General features: G+C 41.0%; 2 protein-coding genes across 5 annotated transcripts in view; one reads left to right on the top strand and one right to left on the bottom strand.

Moving 5' to 3' along the window:
* Positions 1-14,745, top strand: part of arb2a (ARB2 cotranscriptional regulator A) — a 158,094-nt gene extending 143,349 nt beyond the window's left edge. For both annotated transcript variants that reach the window (XM_030144462.1, XM_030144464.1), the window contains exon 11: positions 12,211-14,745. In XM_030144462.1, the coding sequence (XP_030000322.1) occupies positions 12,211-12,371 (161 nt within the window). In that variant the 3' untranslated portion in view covers positions 12,372-14,745. The remainder of the gene's footprint in view (positions 1-12,210) is intronic.
* The window catches only part of nr2f1a (nuclear receptor subfamily 2, group F, member 1a), a 35,482-nt gene continuing 18,936 nt past the window's right edge, over positions 9,503-26,048 (bottom strand). For 2 of the 3 annotated variants that reach the window (XM_030144459.1, XM_030144458.1), the window contains exon 4: positions 9,503-10,252. In XM_030144459.1, the coding sequence (XP_030000319.1) occupies positions 10,115-10,252 (138 nt within the window). In that variant the 3' untranslated portion in view covers positions 9,503-10,114. Of the gene's footprint in view, positions 10,253-12,280; positions 12,389-26,048 lie in introns of those variants that run through there. The other variant, XM_030144461.1, reaches the window with a different exon arrangement.

Here is a 26,048-nt window from a genome sequence, read left to right as displayed (position 1 = left end):
ACAATTCCTACTACAGAGGTAAGCAGGAGTTCCACTGGTTGGTATGTACTGCACAGCTGAGGAGAAGAAATGTCAATGCAGTTGTTCATTTAAGGCAGTGAATTTAGAGTCCAGTCACTACATGTTCCTTTATCTCATCACTTACAGAATTATCACAATGCTGTACAAGCTTCATAGAATTTGCAATTGCACACATGGTTGGCCAACGCATTATGCTGCCAGATGACACTGGACTGTGTTGTAGTAGATGTATTGCCAGGATCAACATTTTTTGCCAGCTGATCCTACTGGAGCCTTTTGAGGCAACACCTTCACTGCACAAATGTTGTGATCTAATTTAAATGAATGAAGAGGCTACATTGTTTGAGGCAGTGCTATAATCTTCCTGAGCACAGTCACACAGGTTTAGGGGTTATGATTCTTATCAAAGTAGTGTTCAAATTAATTCCAATTAAAACGTTATAGGGTCAAGATTCGTGTCCATGATTAAGTGATCTAGCAATTTAAATGCATGTAATGCACGTGTTTGAGAGTGCCTGTGCCATTGTGTTTCACCAGGAAACTTTTTACTGTGTATTGCTCCTTTATTTTTGAGTTATGAATTAGCATAGCTCAGTTTCTCTTTTTGCTCATCAGCGTTGCTTCATTTCTCAAGCTGGTTCACTTATGAAGCCCAGACTGGGTGCTACAACCCCTTGCCACTCCATGGAGTGCGAGGAGATAATTATTCTCTTTCTGACTCACACATTTCGATAAAAAATGCATACAGCTGGGGCTCGAAGCAGCTTATCAAAAGGTTAACTCTTCCCCACAGTTGACTGTGCCTACAAAGGAGAGCATTTCCAACAACAGTGGCAGCGGCAGACCACTTTGTGTTTTCCTGCTGTTTTGTTTGGGTGTTTTCAGCATCGCTGTGACCCGCTGCTGGCCTGATGCTTTGTTTTTGCAAAGTTAACTTTCAATCAAGCAACAAGGCAGCTGTTGTTTGTGTTGTATTCTGTACATCATTTCTTAAGCAGCCATCTGAGTACAGATTCACTAGAACATTATTCTGACATGAATATACAGCATACAGTTATTTCATATTATGAGCTTTCAGCTTTATCTATACAATTAAATAGCATTACATGTTACAAACCATATACACAACAGTTTTGTTCATCTCAGTTTTGGTAATTATAGTTTTCTGCATCATCTCTAAAACAATCATACTATGTGGCTAAGTGTTGACATTTTTTCCGGTAACATTTGCATTATGATGCATTCAGTATGCAGGTCATTCTATTTAGATCATTTCATTCAGATTCAAAAATCTTTTAGTTTTTCACCTTCACATACGCTGTATTCCCACATACACCACTGTCACTCATTCATACACGCAAAGTTAATACACACACTCACACTTGAGGCCTTATGTAGAAGGACTGCTGCCTGGGAAAGTGATAGCAAGAGAAAAGAAGCTCTGGAGAGTGAGTTATCTCTTTAGATGTCATTGAGGGGCGCCTCTTTTCTCCCCCTCCCCTTCCCTCTATCATTTTCGTCTTTCTTTCTCTCTCCTTCCTCTCTCTGTCTCCCTCTCTCTTGTTCCCACTTGCTCTCTCAAATCATGCTTGCCTCCAGTGGTATTCAGACAGTCCAAGGACAAAGTAGAGATATGCTGGGAGCAATGGACTGTCCGTCAGTGTGTGTTTGTGTGCGTGCCTCAGTGTGTGATGTTGACTCTTTGAAGCTGTTCTCCCCTTGTCCTGACAGATCGGAGTCTCATCCCTCTCCATTTAACCCCCTGACGCTACATCTTATGCTCACACAAACAAAACACACATTTCAGGCTGCTGTGGACACACACCAACACAATGCAAGATTTAAGATTCACCTAGAGCACTGTGCACAGCTTGCTGTTGTCGAGGTCGTGCCCTTGTGTTTAAGGACTGTTACATGTACTTCATTTGATATTTATTGACTTGTCAAGGTGACTGTAATGTTATTAAATAGTCCATTTCCATAAAGTTGTAAGATATGTGTTTTTTTTTTATTATTCAGTCGTCTTAGCCGTGTATCTGTAGCACCAAGCCAGAGGTCTCTATATTATTAAGTCATGCAGTGTGTTAATGTGGCCTTGGCTTGTCTGACTAAACCAGACTGAAGTAGATGGCCCCGGGGTCTGTGACCCTGAACACACTCTCACATACACATTCATATACACACAAAACCAACCAGATGCCTGACCTACTCCCCTCGTGCCACACACATACACACATGAAATCTATGCTGGAGACAGACTTCTCCCTCTGTGTGTGTGTGTGTGTGTGTGTGTGTGTGTGTGTGTGTGTGTGTGTGTGTGTGTGTGTGTGTGTGTGTGAGAGAGAGAAACATGCCTATTCCGCTCTGTTGGACAAACAGCGGAAATCCTCTTTGTCTTGCCTTGTCCATCACAGGCCATCTCACTGTCCAGGCACACGTGGGCGCCTTTCAGAACCTCCTCTGACCTCCCCAGCCAGGCTCCAGGCCCACACAAGTTCGCCAACAAACATACATACACACACACACATCAACATACACAGGCCCCTTGGCTCCAGCCGGGTTCCCCTGACGCAGGGACACACGCAGACAGGAAGTTTGAGGAGAGGTTTGTGTCAGTTCGCTTCTCTTAGAACACCTCAGGTCTGACCCCCTCTTGACCAGGCAGCTTCCTCCACCTCCATCTCTCCGTAAACAACCACATCCCCGCGACTGAAGGCGTGCCGGCTCGCCAAGTGTAATAACATCAGTCATGTTTTGATGTGAAGCGGGAGGTCTACGTGAGTTAAGGAGGCTGACTCACATAGATATGTTTGTGTGTTTTGGGTTTTCTCTGATTGCAGGGGTGGCAGAACTTCGTCATGGAGGAAAACATGTTAACCTGTCACTTTCACAGTCTCCTCCTCCTACTATTTATCCACTTTGTATCCTTAGGACATACACACGGCCGTGCACACACATGCACACATGTACACACATAGACAGAGGTTGTCCACTGATCTTGTTGAGTGTGTGTCAACTCCATTAGCACATTCCCAGATAGGGCCAGAGCCCTCTTATCTGTGGCGACCCATTAATTACACTTTGTTCCCTTAAGTGATCTATTTCAGACCTGCCCCGCCCTCAGCACCCACTCTGCTATCGCCACCTCTGGCCTGTTCCTCCCCCACCTGACCTCCTCTCCTCCCTACATGGTAGACTTATAAATCTGGTGTTTTCTTACTGTACATTTTACAGTTCGTATTTCTTTCCTTGTCTATATTGGTCACTTTCTCTTAAACTGTACCTTGCTGTGTGAGAGTGCTCAATTATGAATCCTGTGAATGATTCTTGACCTCATGTGAATATTGCCCATTCTACATATGTGTGTCTTGCAGTTGTGCATGCATGTTTTATAATTGTGTGTATTTGCATTGTTTGTATGTGTGTGTGTCACCTTGCCAGGTGCTGTTGGTGGAAATGGTGGTTCAAGTGGTGACCTAACTCAACAATTTAACACTTTAACCTGAGCCTTTGTATGTACAGGGTGGGGAAGCAAAATTTACAATATTTTGAGGCAGGGATTGAAAGACAGTGTATGACCAATTAGTTTATTGAAAGTCATGAGAATTTATTTGCCACAAGAAAATTGACATAATAGAAAATGTTTTTATTCTATGTGTCCTCCTTCTTTCTCAATAACTGCCTTCACACGCTTCCTGAAACTTGCGCAAGTGTTCCTCAAATATTCGGCTGACAACTTCTCCCATTCTTCTTTAATAGTATCTTCCAGACTTTCTCGTAATAGTTTTGCTCATAGTCATTCTCTTCTTTCCATTCTAAACAGTCTTTATGGACACTCCAACTATTTTTGAAATCTCCTTTGGTGTGACGAGTGCATCAGCAAATCACACACTCTTTGACGTTTGCTTTCCTGATTACTCATATGGGCAAAAGTTTCTGAAAAGGTATGGATAATAGTGTTAGGTATGATTATGACATCAATATATGTTTGGTTTCAAAACAATTGACATAGTGCCTGCTGAGAAAAAACAACTAAATGTTCATTGTAAATTTTGCTTCCCCACCCTGTATATTCATGAAGTTGTATTTCTTCTTTTATTTACTTTCACAATTGTACCATTTAGGACCAAAATGTAAAATTCAAGCAGTTTTCATTGCTTTTTTTGCAGTTGTTCTTTAACTTACATTGTTGAGAAATAACCATATTATAGTCTTAATATTTAAACATTTTCAGATTCGTTAACATCTCTCATTGTTACAATTGTTACATAGGGGGATATTTTCTTAATGTTGTTGATGATTGTTAGCATTGGCACATCATTGTGTTAAGTACTCTCAATTTGAGTGTTTTGTGTTTATAATGCTGCACAGACAATCTGATGTCCCTTTGGTCATCATTATTTGGTGCTATAAGGTTGTCAGTCTGTTTAATAGTTATTTATTACCAGTGTTATAACGTAGGTGAACCATGACAAAACATGCATCGGAACATGTTTTACAAAGTAAAAGGTAACTGAAATATGTATGTAACAAAGGAAAATGAAGCATATGAGGTGTAAATGTTAGAGGTATAGGATGTCCATGAAGTGGTAATAACATTTGTGGGTGTAGCTGGCACAAAAAATGAACATAGGGGAACTCAGAGGATATAATGGTAAAGTATCAAGGAGGGTGTCTATGTAACACCACAATCAGCTCCTAAAGAATGTAAGCACCACATGTTGTTGTAGGTTACAACAGGGGTTACCATACCAGTTAAACACTCTAGCATTGTCAACTACATGCAACAGTGGAATTTCCATTTATAGGTAATGGTATAGGTATGAAAGCAGCCATACAAGGGCTGTGTGATAATTTGTAAACACAAGATAATTTATAAATAATTTACCCTGCTTCCAGTATATAATACGGTCAGGTACTTTAGGCTGTTAAACCTTGTGCAGTACAAAGCATGTGCCAGTGGTGTTTATGGATGAGATCCATTCTTCTATAGAGCTTACACAACCTGGTTAGTGAAGAAGGGCTACAAATAAGGTGTGTGTGATCACCGTGGCCTTGTGTGTAGGGGGATTCTCACACTCAAGGCTGCCTATTGTGTGACCACTGATTGTGAATGCCGCCCAGTCTTTCTTACAGGTGCAAGGGGGCCTCTCTTACCCCGCTCCTCCTCCACCTCCTTTGTGACTGAGTGATGTGTGCATGTCTGATATTGTAGAAGTGTGTGTTTGTGTGTGGGTGTGTGTTTTTCTATAGCTGGCATTGTCTTGAAGGTGTTAGGAAGGTGTGCGTGTGTGTGTGTAAGTGTGTGTTTCAGACCTCATTGTGTTGAAGTGGAGCAGGCGTTGTGTGTTTATGTGAGAGCGGAGTGAAGTGGTGTATTGAGTGTGAGGTTTGGCTTGGATTTGGTTATATAGACTGTTCTTGTGTGTGTGTGAGTGTGCATGGACATACCCTCATGTGCGCATGCTCCATCTCCACCAGTGTCTTTGGCAAGGTTGTCTCTGTCTGACCCTTGCCCAGGCATGATTGTGTGTGCATCTGTGTGTGTGCCACTTTATGTGTGTATGCTTGTGCCTATGTGAGTGCACGTATATGCATGCATGCAGTGCCTCCACTAATGGACAGTCTTTGTGGGGGCCTCTCTTTTCAGCCATGCTGCTTTTGAGACACATTGTGCCTGGGCATAGAAACAGAAGCTCTCCATTGCCCCTCAATAGGCCAAAAACAAAACCGTGTCAGGCGAGCTAGCAGCCCCCGAGTGTTTGCCATTTAAGCCCTGACCAATGGTAATGCAGCTGGAACAAAGGGCCCGGACAGGGAAGGAGGCCCGCACTGTTTACAGTGCTAATGTCTGGGTGGCACTCCCAACAAGGCCCCTCCATACACATACATGTGTACGCACCCTTGGTCACTCAATCTCTCTTTCTAGTATGTCTCTCGCTGTCACATATACACACCGAATCAACATATGCAGAAGTGTCATGTTTGCTGGTACATGACTGTAACAAATGAAAATATATTTGCTATTATTTTTTCATTGAAAATCAAAAAATTCCTCTTATTGCAACTGACTTATTTTCTGTCAAACAGTAATTTACTAATATACATGTATACACAATTTGTATTTGGTATTCACATTATTTTTTGATGTTGCCATTTTAGAGGAAACTCACCCTTTATTTGAGTTTAAAATAAATGTATTATTGGTCACTATTTTATCTAACGTCTTATCTGTTTGGTGAAAGGAAAACATTCTATTAAATTTTTCGTATAAGAATTTTACTCCCTAATATTGTACTTCTCAGCTGTGTTTTTAGCTGGTGAAGGTGATTTGTACGTGATGATCTGCTTTGTGATACACAAAACAAACAAATTTCATAGCAACTGTACAGTGTAGTTTTTAACCTTTTAACTCATTTTAAAAAGGGAAAAAAAGCTGTAGTTCATATCTTTGTTTAATACCATACACACAGATGCTTCTCCTCTTATTCCAGAGTTTCATCACATTTGTGTAAAACCGAGTTAAACAACTGACATTGAAAGGTGCAGTCATAAGCGACAGCATGTTTGGGCTTTCGATTTTTACTGAAGAACAGAGGAGAGAGTCTGACACTGGTATCAAATAGCCTACACTGTCCTTGGACCAGGGTTATCTTGTAAATACTCTGCTCCAAGTCTATAAAGGCGAGGGTCCTTTATGATGGCCAAGGCCACTCATTCACATTAAAATAAAAAAGCACTCAGTGCAGTCTCAGTGTCTAGGTAGGCAGGCTGCAAATGAGAAGGATAGATGAAGGGAGGGAGTTGCTGTAGAAAGTAGAAGTACAGTACACCGTCCTTTGTGTTGAATCCTTGTCACAAGTTTTACTCTTCCTAGAATTACAATATGGAATGAAAAATAGCCTACTTTCAATGATGGTTTCAACAAGTTAATGTGATATTCTCCTCTCTCTGGGCTTCACTTGATTTTGTTTCTCTGTGTCTCTTTTCTGTTTGCATTTTATTCTAAGTAAATACAGAGTCCCCTTAGCGGCCCCTGTAGCTAGTGATTCAGGTTCCTCATCTCTGGATGTGTAATGAGTTCTGCCTTGTTTTTGTCTAACAACAACATACAATAATAAGCAAAGTAATTAAAAGCAGTACGAGGGAGGGGCGGGGGGGGCACTTACATTAAAAATGAATTGCATTCGAGAAGCTGCAGTGGTAGCACGAGTTTGATGAAATGAGCTGTGTTTTGAGTCATTTTGTGTTTGTGTAATGTGTGTCTCTCCTGCTCCTGTAGACGTGTGAAGCCTTAGTCCCATGTTGATTTTATTAAAAAAAGAAGGCACTTTCTGTAGTGTCGCGTAAACAAAGAAGGATTATACCTGTGTTACACTGCCTGTTGGTTTGACATGGATGTCCTAACCTTCAGTGAAATTTGAAGGGCTTTGTTTTTGTGGAGGATGGTGGTCAGGGATGGGTAAATTTAGATTTAATTAACTTTTTGACTGAGGACAACATCTCCATGTTTTGTTACAAAGGACAGAGTTGCTCTGGCAGTTTGGCTGACCGGCTGTCACCTGCCCAGGCTCCTCTCGACCTCTTCTCCAGTGGCAACATGTCCTGGCCCTTCAACAGACAGCCACAAGGGACAAAGTGACATCCTTAACCTTTACGCATGTCTGCAAACAAGATGACAACGCGCATAACTGACTTTATGCGCCTGTGCCTTTCACGTGGACAACCGCACACCGGGAACTCTTACACACATGCACAGAGTATCGACACACACGTGCACATAGTCTCACACACACCACTGAAGATCATCTAATATCAGAGAACGTCAGGGGCGGAAATCCGATCGTCTGACAACCAGGATACAGATAGCGATTCCCCACTGCAGATCCATTCAACAGATAGTTTCCACAAACAGCACCATGGCTAAGGTTACAGCCAGCCAGGACCCGCACCACAACATGCTACACTGCCTCACATCGAGATAAAACAACAGCTTAGGTTACTGTCGATAGCATATCGATAAGAAAACACACTGCGTTAGATTTTTGATGAAAACTTTGACAAGGGGAAATGAGAAAATGTTTGCTTGTGGATGCAATAATATCATCAGTATTAGTCCTGTTAGGTATTCTGTTTTTGTAATTTTCACTTTCTGATTATATCGTTGTTCATCTCCTTTTTTTAATTGAAGCTCATTAAATGTTTAACCCAAATGTCACTATATTTGATTAAGCACTCATAATTGTTTAAAGAAATTCAATTCACACAAAAAGTATCATCACTGTACATTCCCCTTGCCTCAGAGTCCTCTTAATAAGTTGAATATGTATTTATATTATGAATGAAGTAAAGAGATATGCCCCCCTTCACATCAATGTAATTACGAATCACAAAAAAAGAGTTTGATTCAAATAAAATAGGCCATTTGTACACAAGCAATTAACTGGTGAGGCTTTAAATAATGTAGCCCAGATGGAACCTAATTATAGTCGGCATGCTTTGATTCAGGCTTTCTGTCAGAGTATCACTCCGGGCGTCACTTTGGCTTTACAGTCACCTAGCGTTTGTTTTGAAATTTGTGACAATCAGAGGCGATTACCATTTGTAACAGCATGCCGTGTTTGGTGCGGAGGGAAGAAAGCATGGCCCATAGCTATGGAGGAGTTTCCTTGTTTCCTTTTTAACGGCTAAAAACTCTCCTCTGTTCCTTTACCTCCCTGCACACAGATGATAACAACTGTGTGTGGATGTGGGTGTTGTGGGGTGTGTTTTGGATTTTTTTTTTTTTTCTTCTAGGATATAGTGGGTCTATACTGTACCACGTGCGTGCCATCGGTGAGGAGACACTCGCAAGTGACAAATGTGTTCGTATGTGTGTCGGCGTCTTGTACCGGTGTAGAGTCAGAGTGAGATCAAACAGTCAGTCAATTACCTTGAAAGGGCTCCAGTGGCTGTGACAGAGAGGAGAAGGCTAAATATCCAGGATCAAATAGTCTCCTCTGCCTGTCACATAATGAGGGAGTCTCAGCCGGCTCAGACAACACACAGAATGGTCAAACACAGGCCACGGGTTAGGTGCAGGACTGAAACTCTGCATGACCTGAGCAGAGATCACAGAAGGGGAGCTTTCACTGCACAGTCTGTTTCTGTTCCTACTGTTTCTTGTGTTACAGTCCAACATCACCATGGAGCATGCATGCATGTGTGTCCGCTGGCGTCCAACCATCATCGTTCTGTGTTAATCGTACTTATGCCCAATGTTAATTCTAAACACATTTTGGATTTTTTTTTTTTTTCTCAGTATTTCCCATGACTATACTCACTGTTATGGAGCTAACAGTAACATCATTACTGCTTTAGAATAAATGAGGACATTATTGCATTTACAAAAGAGTTTATTAGATTAATGAAATTACAATGATCTTGTTAAATACAGCACAAGGAAGTTAATTTACAGTTAATGCAAGAGAGGACACATAAATGTTATAATAATTGTGCTTTATTCAAGTTTCATCCATAAAATATACATGCGTTATGAGTTAGTTTAAGTCGGCTGTATCTGCTTTAACAAACATGAAATCAATGGCTCATATAAAATCTGCTTATTAGTCTTTTTTTTTTTTTTTTTAGCACCGACTAAAATTAAAGATAAAGTAGCACTCATTGGCCGTTCATGGTTTCACTTTACACGCAAGACACACCCAGATTCCCAGAAGTCACCTCATCGATTCCCACATCTTTTAAAGATATTACTGTTGATTTGTGGCATAGCTGAGGGGATTCTCTCTCGCTCGCCCTCTCCCTCTCTAGCGGCGAGTGAAGCCTGGTCACTGGGTCTTCTTCTCTAAATCAGTGGTCACAGCTCAGCTTTGACAACAGCCATTAGGTTCAACACACTTTGGCTATTAAAGGAAGGGACGACGAAAGCTGTTAAAGGCCTATTTAAGCTTGAGTGAGAGTGGGTTTATGTCTGTGCGAGCGTGAGTGTTGTCTGGGAGGATAGGGGGGTGGGTGGGTGGGTGTACTTCCTCCCAAATCGTCCGCCATAAAGAGGGGTGGAGCTTAACATTAGAGTCATTGGAGGGGCACAGGCTCATCTGCATATTGGCACAGAGACGCCCCCCTGGTGACCCCGAACTGCGATGGGATAGGGTGGAGAGGCTGGCGGCGTTCCGGAGGAGTTCACCGCCAGTTCAGGGTGAACGAGAGAGCACTGCGGCATTGATCGCTTCTGCAAGAGAAAAACAGGACAAAACAGAAGTAAAAACACAAGTGAGGGAGAGAGAGACTGATGAGACGGGGAAAATAGAGGAGGAGGAGGTGGAAAAAGATCACAGTGCCTCAAATTGGATATAAATGATAGATTAGAGGTATGAGAGGGCTGTGTCTTTGTTTTCCAGGGATGGGTGTTATGTTGAGCTCTACACAGGTAGCACAGTCACTGAGAGCGCTCGGTTATTGACTCTCGTGATTGCCAGGCCAGTAAATTTGACCCAAGGCACTAACTGCAGAGAAGTCCCTTATCTCAGAGTGATCGAGGAACCTACATACATGTACACACAAATTACACGCACATGCGCACACACACACACACACACAGAAATACGAAGACAAACAAACAGCTGAACCCGTATCCACCATGAACCAACAACCTTACACTTACCCCCAATCTTACAATGATACACACATGTGCATGCACACCGTCTCCATTAATGCGTCCAGGCAGGGGTCAATCTAATAAACATAGGGTCAGTGCAGTGGTCAACAGAGGCCTGACTGTGGTGAGAGAGCCTTTAAGGTGCTTCCTAATTGTATCCCTGCGGCCCTGTAGTCTAGCTTTTTATAGCCAATCCCATGTACACAGAGGAGAAGGGGAGGAAGTGAGGAAGGAAGGAGAAAGGCGCTGGAGAAAGGTCTAGAGGTATTTTTAATGCTACTACTGATTCGACTCATCCAGAAGGGTCACATTTTTGTCAGGGACCAGTTGTTTTCACCGAATCCGAACTGATTTCGATGCTGAGCTTATCCTTTTTAATCCCCCCAAAGGAAATTGTTGTGACATATTTTAATATTCTTATCTTAACAAAGGCAACCCCACCCCCAACCCTCATGAAAGGAGTGTACAAACACATGTATACATTCAAAATTGAAAAATCATTACTGACCGGCTTGTGGTTTACTAATCCCTCTGTCTGTAAACATATAAATCTGTGTATGGATAAAATGCACATCTCGGAGCAAGCCTCTCCCTCTGGGAAACACGAGGGCACCTCAGTATGGCCTCTCAAGTCCAGTTAGGGCTGCGTTGTTAAGCAGCTGAGCCGTTAGCCAGCGGCAGCAAAAATAAGACATTATCTGTTAGCATTTTCACTGCATGGTTAATGAGCAGGAATAGAGACAAGTCAGGCAGCAGCTGCAGCCACGAGTTGTCCTTATCGTCGATGCTCCGATGACGGGCCAAGGTGTTCCGTAGACTGGCTGGCACAGGGGAAACATAGAAACAGCCATTGAGTGCGCAAGCTATCCAACCAAAAAGCTGCCTGGTGATACCCTAACCCCTGATGCAGACAGGAACCTGAGGCGAATGTACCAGATTTCAAGCTCCTGTATGACCCCAACTTGGGAACTGGCTAACCTGGAGGAGGTCAGAGGGAAACCAAGCACTCCTGCCTCCCTCCTACATCAGCCAGACCACCTGATATGTTCGCTAGTTGCCTCTCCCCAGCTTCTGTCTTGACTTTCCTCAATCAGCCCTTTAGAATGAATGACTACCGCTCCACTGGTTTCGCTTAGTGAGCCCATTGTGCATAACTCTGGTTTTGTTGGAAGGCCTGAGATGGAAAGACAGACGTGAAGTGGTGTTGATTATCAGGTATCCGCTTGGATAACATATTAAAGCTGTCCCATTGGACTAATAGGTCATAGGCTCACATGGCTCTCATGCGTGAGGCCTTATGTTTGCACAGAGAGGCGCAAAGAATTGTGGAAGGGGAGCGGCCTGAGAGATGAAGCATCTTATCAAATGGCTTTCATTCATGTTCATCCTTACTCGTCCTTATAAGATGCAGGGCTGCATGTTAAATTATATTTCCAGAAGCATTCTTCATTTTTTCTGCCTAATCTGATGGTTTTATTGAAGCGTTTTTTAAACCCAACTAATCCTATGTTTCTGTGTATAACTTTGTACAGGAACAGAAAGGCATGAGCTGACCTCCTGGATGAGTTTCAACTCCATCTTCAGGTTCTTCAGTGAGGTCCTGGAGGCAAAAGAGGATGAAGAGGCAGAAGAGACCGCCAATACCGTCACCACGCGCAGCAGCTCCCTCAAAAACAAACATCAAGATTTGTAGAGGTCCTGCAACAATAACTAGGAGCAACAGGGCAGGGAGGAGGGGGGTGGCAAAGGATTAGTAGTGACAACCACAGAAAGCAAAGATACGTTTTTAGACCTGCTTTTTTTCTCTTTTTTTTTTTTTTTTTTTTTTTTTTTGCCCCTGTCCCTCTGTCACTTCCCTCTGTCTTTCCTTCCTCTCTCTACTCCATGAGTGTCATTTCTCCCCTTCGGCCCTCTTTGGCTCTGCACACCCATATTCTTGTTGTTGAAAGAGGAAACAGTACAGGGTCGCCATGTATACATCACAATAACGTTTTGCATTACTTCTAGATGAGTGCAACTGTCAAAGCAATATGGGCCTGAGTGTTAGCGCTTCCCGTGGGCTGTGGCCCGGCTGCGGGTACGGGCCACAGCAGCAGAGATTAAGGCTGACAGCCGCTGTGCACAGTGCGCTGGGGTGCACCTCTAATTGTCCTGACATCAGTCTGAACTGAGCTAATGCCCTGCCTGCACTCCAGTCTGCACTGCTCAGCCTCCCCTTCCATCCTCCTGGTCCTAATGCCTGGACTACTACCCCGAAATGTATGGTGCATGACGGTTTGATATGAATCAACCTCACACACTGTTTTTTTGTTTTTTTTTCCCCCAGCTTATAGAAACTACCAGTCATTTTAGCGCAACTGTAACTTGTTGCAATTTCTTAAAGGTGATGTTTTACAATTTATTTCTTATCTTGTTAATTCCACATAATTATCTTTTAAAACACATTTTTTTGCATTTACCTTTCAGTGAAATCTGCTTCTGAACATCTAGTTTTGCTTACATTGTAATAAGGCAGATCTTTTTTTTTTTATTTCTAAACTGAAAATGTTAATGTGCTTCTCACTCATGCCCTCCATCTGATTTTTCATATGAAGCCAATATATCTCTGACTTATATTTACCTTAAAATAACTCTGTGTTAGATTTACAAAACTGTGAAAGTCCATCTCTCTCTCTGTTTATTATGTTTGTTTGTTTTTGTTTTTTTTTTTCAATTTGCTCTCCTGGATATTGATGTCTCTGGGTGATTGAATATGATGAAACAAATAAAACAAACACAACCTGTGCTGAATATGGAAAAATCAGACGCTGAGCATATTTAAAATCACTTAAAGTCAAGCATCAAAATGGGTTTGAGGGATATCTCATTTTAACAGGAGCCAGAAGTCAGCTCACAACACTCATAAAGCCTCAATATATCGCCTTACACATGTCAGGAAATCCAACATTTCAATATTATTCTAAGCCTGAATGATATTTCCTTAGATGTTGAAGAAATGTAACATATCTATTCTTTCCCCCCCTTTTTTTTTCTTTCACCAAAGTACTCACTTAGAAGTGACAAAGTCAGCTCCCTGCTCAGCTGCACATAATCTGACTATGTGACACAAACATGATCTTTTTTTTTTTTTTCTCCATAAGACGAGCTTGTTTTATAAACCACTCAAGGCTTAATGGAATACATTTCTTATGTGTCATGACATTTGTAAAAACTCAAAGTGGATACTAAATCTTGTGATACCTAAGATGCATTCTCCAATATATAGATTTTGTCCTCCAAATAGTTAAACCATTGTTTAACTTTTACACTGTGAAATTCTGTCTCTCCTGCCCACTGTGTGTATGGTTTAAGGCTTTTGTGGATTATCTTTCCACTGTAATGAGACAACTGTGGCTGATGGTTGCAGGCCTAATTTCCTTTTAATTTGATTCAGATCTCTCCAGGTTTCAGCAAAGAAGTTGGCTTATTATTTGATTTGATGAGTTTCGTTTCAAGATACCATTGCTCATCTTTCTGCTTTTCAGCTACAATCAGTTCATTTTTCACTCCATAATTTGTATATTGTTGCCTTAGGAATAAACCAAGACTGTGTTCACTGTTTTTAATAATATCCAGCAAGCCATATGTGAATGGAACTAAAGATGTAAGAGCAGCCTAAATCCAAAGCACAGTCTGCAAATAAAAGGGGACTAATTTTGCCAATTGCTCTTGAAGACATTATTTTTTGCAGATGGTTTATATGTTGTATTGATTTAAGAAACGTGTCGCTTTAGTTTTATCACAAGCGTTTGGATTTTATGAAACTGCAAGTGTGTCCTGCCAGGTCACGGAATGTTTTTCTTTCTTTCTTTCTTTCTTTCTTTCTTTCTTTTTTTTCTTTATGCTCTGAAATGTCTACTTAATTCTCCTGTGTTCAGTTTTGGTTTAAAGGGCTGTCTCTGAAATTAATTGTGAAGTTTTTGTAACAGTGATTCCTCTTTATTTGACATGGTGGTTATTTTTGTAGGTTAAGCAACTTACAAAGACTGGAAAAAGCTCAATAAAAACGACTATTACGTGTTATTATTGTGTTAATCTGCACATATTTCCGATCATAATTATCGTGTTTGTATTTTATTATGAGTGTTTCCGTGCGTTCAGGTCACTTTACGCATTTTACTGCAAGGCGCACGTGTGAATACGTCCATAAATAAATCAATAAATAGATTATTAAAGTCAGAGATGTGCTCGAAGATGTAAAGTGAGTGCAGAGGGACGGGAAAGTCGAGCACCAAGTGAAAATTGACCTGAGTCGGAGAATCATCTCATGTGGCATGAAATCCAACCGAGGAGGTAGACCACCTAACATTCATTTGCTGTAACACAATCGACCGGTGTTAAGTGCGTTTTGTCATGTTTCCCCCAACAACGTACACAATTTCACCGGTCGGTTCTGGATAAAACTTTAAAAGTGTTGGAATTTTAGAAGTTCTGTCGCTGATCTACATTTTAAACATGTCATATCGGCGGTGAAAAGTGTGTCAAAATGAAAACAAACTATAAACAGCAGCTTTCCCCCCCTTTTTTTGGTCATTAATTTTGGCAAAGTGAGCACCCCTCCATCACAGAGAGGTTTTACAGCATCATTTGTTTTCACATGGTGAAACCGATCAGGTCATTAAACGCCCCCTCAATAAATCTTTAGAAATCTTTTCCATTAACCCCCGAACAACAAGTGGAACCAGGCGAGTCCCCCTCACACCGTGTCAGGCCGCTGATTAAAGAGAGGCATTCAATCACACAGACACACACAGAGAAGCGATTAGACTCAACGATCTGACTTTAAAAAAAAAAAACAAAAAAAAAAACGCAATCGGGATGTCCCTCAAATTATTGGGACAGATCTTGTAATGTAGAACTTTTACGCATTAGTACTTTTCTCTCTTTGGTAAATGAACCCTCCAACCCAAAGAAAGAAATTATGACACCATCATCAGAGGCAAATAAAATATTTTTCTGTAATTATTCCATGCCGTAGGAGTTGAAAACTTCGTAGTATGAGGTAAAATTAAAAGTTTATAATTGAGTGTGACTCGGTTTTCTTGTGCGTAAAAGGTTTTTGGACGGTCAGCTAAAAAAAAAAAAAAAATGGTGTCATCTGCTTTGTCTGTCCCGGCTCTTCCAGTCCACTGAGTGTAAGTTTAGACCCGTTTCAGTGCTTCACAAAGTTCCTCTCTGTGGAAGTTAGCCCAGCATGTGAGTGTATAATAAGGATGACTGATTTGATTAGAGATTTCACTCTTGCGGCTTTTGTCGTCATCTCACGGTTCAGACAGTTACAGGCAGCCCCGCACTAAATCATATCTACTACAGAAAATAAAGACAGCTGCGGAGCTTTAGGGTGAAATCCTGCCAAACTGGGGGGTCTGTGCTGTAATGTCAGATTTTAGGCTGGGCTGGGGTGGGGTGGGTAGAATGTTTGACATGACAAAGTTGGGGGAGCCCCATCGCTATGTAGCCCAACACACGGGCTGATATTTCAATTTTTACTTTTAAGAGAGTTGTTGTCACGCTTGCTTGCTCCGGCCCACTCTGATATGCACGCCGTCCCTGCAAAAGATGAACTCTTTCCAAAGGAACAGTGCACTAGGCAAAGTTGGAATGTCACCCCTCTGACAGCCCCCTCACACACTCTCTCCTTCAGCACTCCTCCAGCGGATCACTGTCAGATCACTATTTGCATAATTATATGCTCAGCTCAGAAGAGAAAACTAACCCCCAAATTTTACGGGTCACCTAACTGCAACAATCAATGTTTTATCGGGTATACTAAGGGGAAAATATCTTCAACGATCCCGGCAGAGGAGCTCCCTTTCGCTCCTTCTCTCTATCAGTTCAATTCATTTACTTTATTGGCATGACTGCTTATCAGAAACAATATTTCCAAAGTTTAAAAAAAAGAAAAAAAAAGAAATGTAAATTCGTCCTCCCTACCCCCACCGCTGCCTCCAAATAGACCCAACATCTCTCCCTCCTTCTCTCTCTCTCTCTTTCTTTCTCCCTCTCTCCCTCAGTGAGCAAATACTTTTTCATCTATTGACTGAGGGAGAATGTCTGGCTTAAGCTCGGAGGTGTATTCAAGATTGTATCCCTTCTTTCCTTCCCCTATTCTGCCCCTCTCTTTTCTTTCCCTGCTCTGTTCTGTGTTTTCCAAGGCACAGGTCTTTAATATAGGGGCCTGTACACCACAGCATAACTCACTGGCCGGTTTCGTTAGACATCATTACATATTCATTGACTTGCAGAGAAACCGTTTAATCCAATGGAAACAACTCCTCTTCAATCGCCTCTCTCTCGTCCCCTCTTTCTCTCTCTATTCTAATAAGGATCCACAAACTGAGGCAACACTCGGGGCCACAGATATCACATTTAAGAAAGAGTGTCACTTGGCTTTAAGGAAAAAGGTGCAGGAATGGACACAGGTGTTGCGCCATGGTGGGTGATGGATCGCGCAAGGATTACGCACAGAAATACGCACAGATAACTTTAAATGATATGAGCTATGTTTGATTTTTAATTCACGACACATCACATGAAGGGGTAGGGATGGGTGTGTGTGTGTGTGTGTGTGGGGGGGGGGGGTCACCATGAATCTGAGCAAATTTAAGCAAATTTAAGGCGATATCCCGAGTTTTGCTTGAAGTAAAGTTCTCCTCTCCGTGATCCGCTATTCTTGTGCTTTGGTCTCACCTGTCTAGAAGGAGCTACTGTCACCATACTGTGGAAAGAAAGCGGCTATCCCAGCATAACTGCAATTCCCGACGTTATAATAAGAAGGGAGAGGTTGGTAGCCACGTGAAAAATGTCTTTAGGGACTAAAATCACCCAGAACCACAGACAGAAGTCCCCATAGGAATATTATACGACTATTACCGGAATATTCAAGTGGTTTAGGTGGGTTTTTTTTCTTTTCTTTTCTCGCCTTTGCTGTCTAATACTTTTATGTAGCCACTACATCAGCAACATGGCCTAATGTGTGTGCGTGCGGTGCGTTCTTGGAGATCCTGGCATATAATACTTCGATTGTGGGACAGCTGTTGGCAGAGCCGTTTTACGGTGTTCAGTCCATTTGGCTTTAATAGCAGCTTTCAGGCGGACCGCTACTCTATCCCCTCACCGCCCCCTCAATTACACCTCCTCTGATACTCTGCTGGCCTAAGACTCCTGCAGTAAAAACAGCCTCTGAAATGCAATACATTTGAAGAATGGGCTCTGACTTTTAAGATTCGGGGCTATACTCTCTGATGATTTCAGGGAAGCAATGCTGGGCGAGTAGTGATGAAGGAGGGAGGAAAGGAAGTATAACACAGCTCATTGGCCTGGTTTAACAGGCCACCGACGACTTACTGAGTCATTTTGTCCTGATGAATGGCAGTGGAGATGAAGGGGCTCTAGGTAGGCCTGTGATCGGGGCCTTTCTCAGGTTGTAAAATGAGAATGGATATGTGAAAACTTCAGAAAACTAACGTGCACCATTTAGCACTCTGTAATTTTTAAATACCGTCAATTGACAAAGGCCGGCTATAATTGCGCTAATGTGGCACGTGCTTGTGCGTGTTTTTCTAAAATAGGTGCACACAGACACCTGGAAAAAATACTCTGATAGTCGGGTTTAATACACATTCTAATATTTATTATATAAGGTAAAGGTAGCGTCAATAAGTTTCATTCAGATCTCAGCCATTTCGCTTAAATTAACTCCAAAAAGATTTTTAATTATTTTTTTCCCACCAAATAACTTTGTGGCATTTGGAAAAAAAAAGAAAAGAAAGAAAAAAGAAAATCGTTTTAAATACTGGTATGTTTGGCGTTTTCATAGAGGAGCAACAAATGTTTGTGAAATATAAAATGCACAGGACTGTTTTGACTTTTACAATTTCTACATAACCTTTAGTTGGTTTTTATGGGAAATTTACACTAAATAAAACCGACCTAATTAATAACAAAATGATCCATGATCATATTCGGAAACATACATCGAATTCTTTATTTATAACTTGAACTCGATAAAAAAATGATATTTATTCTATATGCTATTATACTGACAAACTAAATAATGCTTAAAAAAATCAAACGCCTAATTTAAAATAATAAATTTATATTTCGCGATATAAAAATATTCTAAAACACTAAAACAAAACGTTTTCATCAGAGACACTTTTTCAGTGCACAATAATGGGGAAAATGCATATATATCTGTATTAAAAATTAAACAATACAGTAGCAGATGCTAAATATAAATTTTCCTGAACGAATATTGCTATTTTTGTGAAATTGTATTCATAGTTTTGTCAAAGTTTTATTTCAGTTTATCTAAAAAGAGACGTAGGGTTTCAGTCGGTAAGTGTCTGAGGTTCGAGTTATTCTTTCTGTAAAAAAGGAAAAAGAAGGAAAAGGAAAAAACCTTTTTTCTCATAAAGCGTTGTCTTTATATTTCGATTTTTTCTTAAATATGTTGTTTTCATTGCAAGAAAAGTAATAATAATTTCATTACAAAAAAGCAGTTCACAGTCTTATTTATCCTATCATTTTAAATCAATGAGGTCGGCTGTAGAGAAAACATTATTTTCTTTCACTTAAAACAACGAAATAATGAATAATAGTTGCAGACATTCGGTGTATAATACTCCGTGAGTCAATATAGCTCTGCAGTTGGTGAGATATCGATTAGCTGGCTGTTGGAGAAAAGGCCTTGGCTCACACTGAAAAAAATGCAACATTTTTAACAGACATCAGTCACATTTGTCCTCTTAGTCTAAGTGTTATTACAAAAAAAAAAAAAAAAAGGTGTAAAGTTATATCAAATAAAGCATGTCTGGTGTTTCTGCTCAGTTTCACTAGAACAAATAAGAACATGAATGTCTTTAAAACAATGCAAAAAAAGTCAGGTATCTCCTATCTTTAACAACATAAATATAGCCAAGTTAAGTTTTGCAAAGGAAATAAAATTATGTCGAAGTCATGATTGTGTATCGAGTTATCAATAAACCAAACATTAACAAAAACAGCTGGGTGTAGAGTAAAAACTTCGTTAAAGTGGTTATTTTTGCAGTGTAATACAAAACTAAGCCTCTGTAAAGCCCACCATCTCCTCCTCTCTTTTGGGTGTAAAATCTCTGGGAAATAAAAGTGCAACGCGATATTAAATCACACATTATAGATGAGTTTCATCATGTGGACGCAGCCCTCCGAGGATAAACACGGTGGTGCGTGGGGTAAGAATAAGATCCAAGTTATTATTGCAGAGGGAACGGCCTTTCACTGGCAGCACCCTGCATCCTCATTACATCCAGCCCAAAAAGAGATGAAGGTCTAAATGAAGTTATTGCCATCCAATGAACTCAAATTAGCCAGGCCACACCATGACAGACAGCTCGGATAGAGAGGGGAGTTGGGGGGGCACGCTGCAGGGATATAGGTGCTGAGATTGGCAGGTGTATGTTTTGATGTGCATTTCATGGTTTGCAAGGCCCCTTAAGTGAAGTTGGCTTCATTCTGAATCTCCGTGGTTAAGCGAGTTAATATACTTGTGTTATTAAAGGGCCTGCAGTCACCTTGCAGTCTGCTCTATGATGCCCAACCCCTCCCTCCCCTCCCCCCCTCCCTCCCCGACGGCTTAGACTTTGTTCCCATCTTTTTTCTCTCTTTATCAGCCATTCAAATATAACGTTTCTCTCTCTTTGCCGTCCACAATCTCTCCATCCGCTTGAAAAGCTTTCTTTCTTGTCGCTAAGGTCCTCATTGTGTTTGCTACCTGAGTCAGCAGGGAAGGATGAAAAGAGGAGATTTTGACGGAAGAAGGACGGGAGGAAGGGGTGGTTTGACATGCAGGGTGAGAGACAGAGGCGATGATAGGCGAGGGGGGGGGGGGGGGGGCTGTGAGAAGCTGAGTGAATTTACCTGCTCCTCTGGTGGCGAACTGTGTGTGTGATAGTGTGTGTGAAGTTAACAGCACAGCGGCCAACTCTACTTTATTGCTGTTTATCCCTGCAGCAAAAGCTGTCAGGCGGTGACAGATTGGCAGCAACTCTAATCAGTGCCCTCTTCTTCTCTTCACTCAGATCCACTCTCCACTCACTCACTTCATGATCTTTTACACATGGATTGTAAGTGATGGCATTTTTACTTTGGATAAAATATTTGAGTCATAAATAATAACCATCTCTGTCTAGTTATTCTAGTCTATAAACAATTATCTGCAAAATTATCTGGACATTTGTGGTTTTATTTTAATTATCACATGAGGAATTAACTAAAAAAAAAAAAAAAAAAAAAATTCAACTTGAAAATAAAAATATGAAGTCAAATTAAGCTTTTGAAATATTTTCATATCATGAACTCACTGGAAAATCTCAGCATTGCATCTGTAAGGAGATATCACGCCAAAGTTTCAGTTTATAAAGAAGAAACTAACTTTCCAATTAAAGAAAAAATATATATTTCCATATTGTGGAGAGACTGTTGCAATTTAAATATAATTTAGCCAAAAAAAAAAAAAATCATCAATACATTACGTTTGATCTTGAATATTACAAAGAAAATGCGTTTTAAGGGTGAAAAAGACATTTTCATCCATAAAAACATTATTTTCTTTGATCTCTGTAAGATGAAAAGCACATTGTTTATTTCTGGGCTATACTGGTCGTGATTTCAACCTTTTCGTCTACAACTCCAGCCTATTTGATATAAATATTAATGGCATTATAATAAGAATCCAACAAATTATCCTGTAAGTTATTATTTTAAATAAACCTTCGACCTTCTATCAAAGGGAGAAAGTGAGAGTGTGCGCGCTTACTGTTTGTTTGGGTGAGTGAGTCTCCTTGGGAAGGGGGGGGGGGGGGGTAATATCCCTCACATATATATTATATATCAAGATTGTCAAATAAATCGGTAGGCAGCATAACATCAAAAAAGGAAGGGAAAAAAATCTTTATAAAAGCAGATCATTCCAGCTCAACTGCCAGAACCTCATGCAGGGCCCGCAGTGGAACAGTGGACCTAAAGCTATATTTCACTTAGAGCCTTCAGTGGGATTGGTGCTTATCTCGCCAACACAGTGCTGCTGACCTGTAGGCTGCAGCATCAGAGGTGTGTGTTTGTGTTGAGGTGTTGACCTGTCAGGGGGGACTTGTTAGGACTTTAACTCCGGCTGCTGGCGGTCTCCAGACATCCGGGGGTGGCATCGATTTGAAACTTGTCCTGTCTAATTTGATGATAACATCCAGCCTGCCCCGACGCAGCACCATGGACAGCGCACTGTCTTGACCTTGCCTTGCTATCAAATTACCCCCGTCTGGGCCACGGTGGGAGCCCGGTACAAGTTTACTATTGGCTGAGAGGGAGGAGGATAGATGGATAGGAAGAGAGAGAGAAGGGGGGCACATTTTCTGCTTTCAGCAAAGAAAAATCTTTGAAGCCAGTGCTTACTAATACTGTGGTAAATCAAGAGGAGGCTGGCGGTTTACATTGGCTGTTGCGCCAACCGCCTATGTCAACATCAGTCACTTGTATTAACACAGAAACTTTATTTTATCCTCTTACCCTTACAGGATCCACCCGTCTTCTCACCTTAGTCCAAACCGACCCTGTCAGCTTATGAAAACTACAGAACAGTGCTTTAAAATAAACTTTTTTTTTTCCCCCCATCACAATTCAAGTCTTTTGCAGGTTCAAGGTCCATCATCTTTACACGGATCAAGATTTCACCAAGTTCACACGGGACTGTACAAGCCATTACTTCATCAGATGAGGTTTACAGAGACTGGTTCATGCTCTAGTCAGGCATGAAGCCAAAACCAAACCGTGTAGGTACAGTATGTGGAAGTCTGGTGGGATGGGAGTGTGCGCCTCAGTGAGTGTAAATAGATGGAGAACAAAAAAAAAAAAAAAAAAAAAACCAACCAATTTATATTTTGCAAATCTTCTCATCGTAGTTACACCCTATCAGCTGGTGCACATACTGTGGTAACAAGTTGATTTGGGAACCAGAATGTCTAAAGTTTGAGAGAGAGCCCAAGGCAGTGACGGGAGGAGGATTTACTTGAAGACACACAGAAAGAGAGAGGGAGAGAGGGGCTGTTTGATGGAGCTCTACAGCTTTGAGACAGCTTGTTAATTAAAACCCCAAGAGATGAGGCTCTGCAGCCACCGTCCATATCAGAGCACTGCTAACTATACTGACAGCAAGTTACTTAACAAGCGAGCGCCTCAATCCCATACCTTTTTATCACAGGCAAGCAGTAAGATATTTTAATTCGTTAAAATCCCAATGTGGCGCTGAAATATCTTGTTTTCTACTTAAGAAATTATGACAAACCTCCGTATTCTCTGTCATTCCAGGGATATTGCCCAAATGGCTGCTTATGCGTCAAAATCCATACACCAGCTTAAATGTGGCAAATTCGATTAAAGAAGAAAAGAAAGGAATGTCAAAAAATGAGTGAATTAGTCTAGACATAGGTTGGGGTGGTATTAAATTCTTAATAGCTTTATATTCAGACGTTGGTTTTTTTTCTCCTCCCAAAATCAAAGTAGTTTTTTTTTTTTTTTTTCCAGAGAGGCAGACAGGCCTCAGTTCAGATCCAAAGAGGCAACATTAAGTCAAAACAAAGAAGCTACTGTGCATTTTTGGTGAATGCGTTTTCTGATCAGTTTCAATCGAGGTCATCATACGCTTTGTCCCCATGTATTATTCTACCTTAATTGAACCCGCAACCCGCCCTTTGCCTGCGGGATCTCTGAGCTGTTTCAATTCTATATGCATGTGTGAGATGATGGCTTGTTAAGTCGAGGAAAACAAATACCAAGAGAGCCTTACTCAAACACTCAAAATGTATGACGGGCCCATACCCATTGTTCACAAAATAATTGAAATGCTGCTTCCCCCTCTCCCTGCTCACTAATAATGTGTTATCCAAGCGCAGGCCAGACCATGTAAATAGCAGTAAGAGAGGACTTTTTTTTTTTTTTTTTTTTTGTGAGGGTATGAGGTGAAGGATGACTGGGTTTGTTTCTTCTGGGGAGCTGCAGGTGGAGAGGCCCCGTACAAAGTACAAGCGGACCTGCTGTGCAACACCACCCAGGATCCAACGGGGGATGAAGTGTGACAGTGCATGTGTGGATGCATGTGGATACAGCTCAATCTGCGACGGGGACATTTCACGCGGTTGCAGAGACTGTTCTGTTCTGTAAACTAAAGGTCACACAAATTCCATGTATGAAACTTGCGTGCGTTTATAAGTTTGTCATTTGTGATAAAATTACAGATCCATCACTGTGTAATTGGGTTTGACGTAAGTACAACATTTATCAAGTATTTCTAAGATGCCCAAATCAAATAATCAAGTTTTTTATTAATAGTGAGAGTGGAGTTTTACATTTGTGTGATAGATGGGAAAACATGAAGTTAAAGTGGGCAGGGGGAAAAGAAAAAAACAAAAAACAAAAAACAAAACCAATAAATAAATAAATAAAATAACATGGACTGCACTTGCAAGATGCTCACTTTCAGCTACATCATAGAAATGTATTTTCTAGATCTGTCCAGTGACGCACTAGTACATAAAAATATCATCATTAAACAAAACAGCAATCAATATATATTAAAAAATAAATAAAAAAATAAACGAAAGTAGAGTTTAATTTCTGTAAATCAATTCTGTTAAAAAAAAAAAAGTAACAACAACAAAAAATAAAGACTGAGCTTGAAAGAATAATGTGTGTAAACTCTAGGTGTAAATAAAACGTTTATAGAGCTTACATTTCATTGCATCAGTGGTGCTTTCCAACTGTGTGTAAAGTGCGTGTTTCTTTGTCAGTGACTGCCGTATTAAGGCCCCTGCACCTGATCTGTTTGTGGCTGGTCTGGGGCCACGGCGCTTTTTAAGACAGCTGTAAAAGGCTCTCCAAGTCTCCAACACATTCATCAACGTCAGACACCGACAAGCCGCTATTTAGTGAAAGTGTAACTGCAGCAGTATATCTTAGAGCAGAGTGGGCCACTCAGCAAACAATAACATGGACTTTTTTTTTTTTTAGTGGTTGTAACCAATCTAAAACAGATTAGAAGTTACGACATGTGGTTATAAAATCATACCCCTACTACTGTAATAGTAAAATTACACTAAGTTTATTTTTAATCACTGAAAATATTTTTTATTTATGTATTTTTTTAATCACCTTTAAGTATTTCTTTTGTTTTCATAGTCAACTTTTCATGTATTTAAATATTTTTCGATGCATTTATATTGTTGTTGATTGTTTCCTTCTGTTGTTGTGTGTTATTTACTTAAATAAATAAGACATTGTTTCTTTGACAACAGATAATAGAATTCATTTATTTTATTAATTTCCGCAATTCGGATAAAAAATAGGTGGATATATTTCTCAACATTATGTCACGGCTAAATCAAACAATTATCCAAAGCTTAAATATTGTGCGACAATCTATTATTATGGCTTCACATTCAAATTAAACGCATTACTGATCGCTGGTTTTAATCGATGTGATTTCACAGCTTAGCAAAACAAACAAAAATGTCAGTGGACGTGGGAGAATGCATTTTTAAAGCTGCCCCACTGTCCACGGCCGTGGGGTTTGCGTGAGAGGCGTTTTGGAAGCAGCTGAAATTGTTGGTTGAAAATGGCCATGGAGGAGCAGCGCTGCGCCGGTGGACTGAGCGCTGAGGAGAGAGAGAGAGAGAGAGAGAGAGAGAGAAAGAGAGAGAGGGTACGAGGCGGTTCTTGTGTCAGAGGGTCCCACAACGCAGAGCGCCATCTAGCAAACAAAGGTAGAAACAATAACAGCACGGAGGGTCTGAGGCTCAGAGGCTCACTTTACGCACACCGCACACAGGGGCGCAGAGGGACGCCGCAACCAAGCGCCGCGGTTTTAGCGCTTTCCAACACTCAAACTTATATCACACAAACCATAAAGTGATCCCAGACTCCTGCTTGTGCCTATTTGCCATTTACGCAAAGATTAAAACATGCTGATCCCGGTCGAATGTATTCATTAGTGGAAGTGTAATGTCTGTGTTTTCCCTTTCGCCGTCGGTTCAGATATTATTAATACGCGTCCAAAAGGGATCAGGGTGGCAAACCATCTGACCGGTGGTCAAGCTGAAAATGGGAGAACTTTTAATGTCAAAGTGGGCGAAGGGGAGGAGGGGGGGGGAGGCCGGCTGGTGACTCCCCACTTGACAAAATCAATCGATACTATCACTCTCAAGCTCCATCACAGCGTTTTACTGGGGATGTGTTTGTATACCACAAGCAAACAATACATCTTCTGTCGAGTGCATAGTTGCGAATCAATTTTATATACAGT

This window comes from Sphaeramia orbicularis, chromosome 9 (assembly GCF_902148855.1).
Source record: "Sphaeramia orbicularis chromosome 9, fSphaOr1.1, whole genome shotgun sequence".
In the NCBI taxonomy this organism is placed as follows: Eukaryota; Metazoa; Chordata; class Actinopteri; order Kurtiformes; family Apogonidae; genus Sphaeramia; species Sphaeramia orbicularis.
Note: the sequence above shows the minus strand (reverse complement) of the source record. Positions and strands in the feature narration are given on the sequence as shown.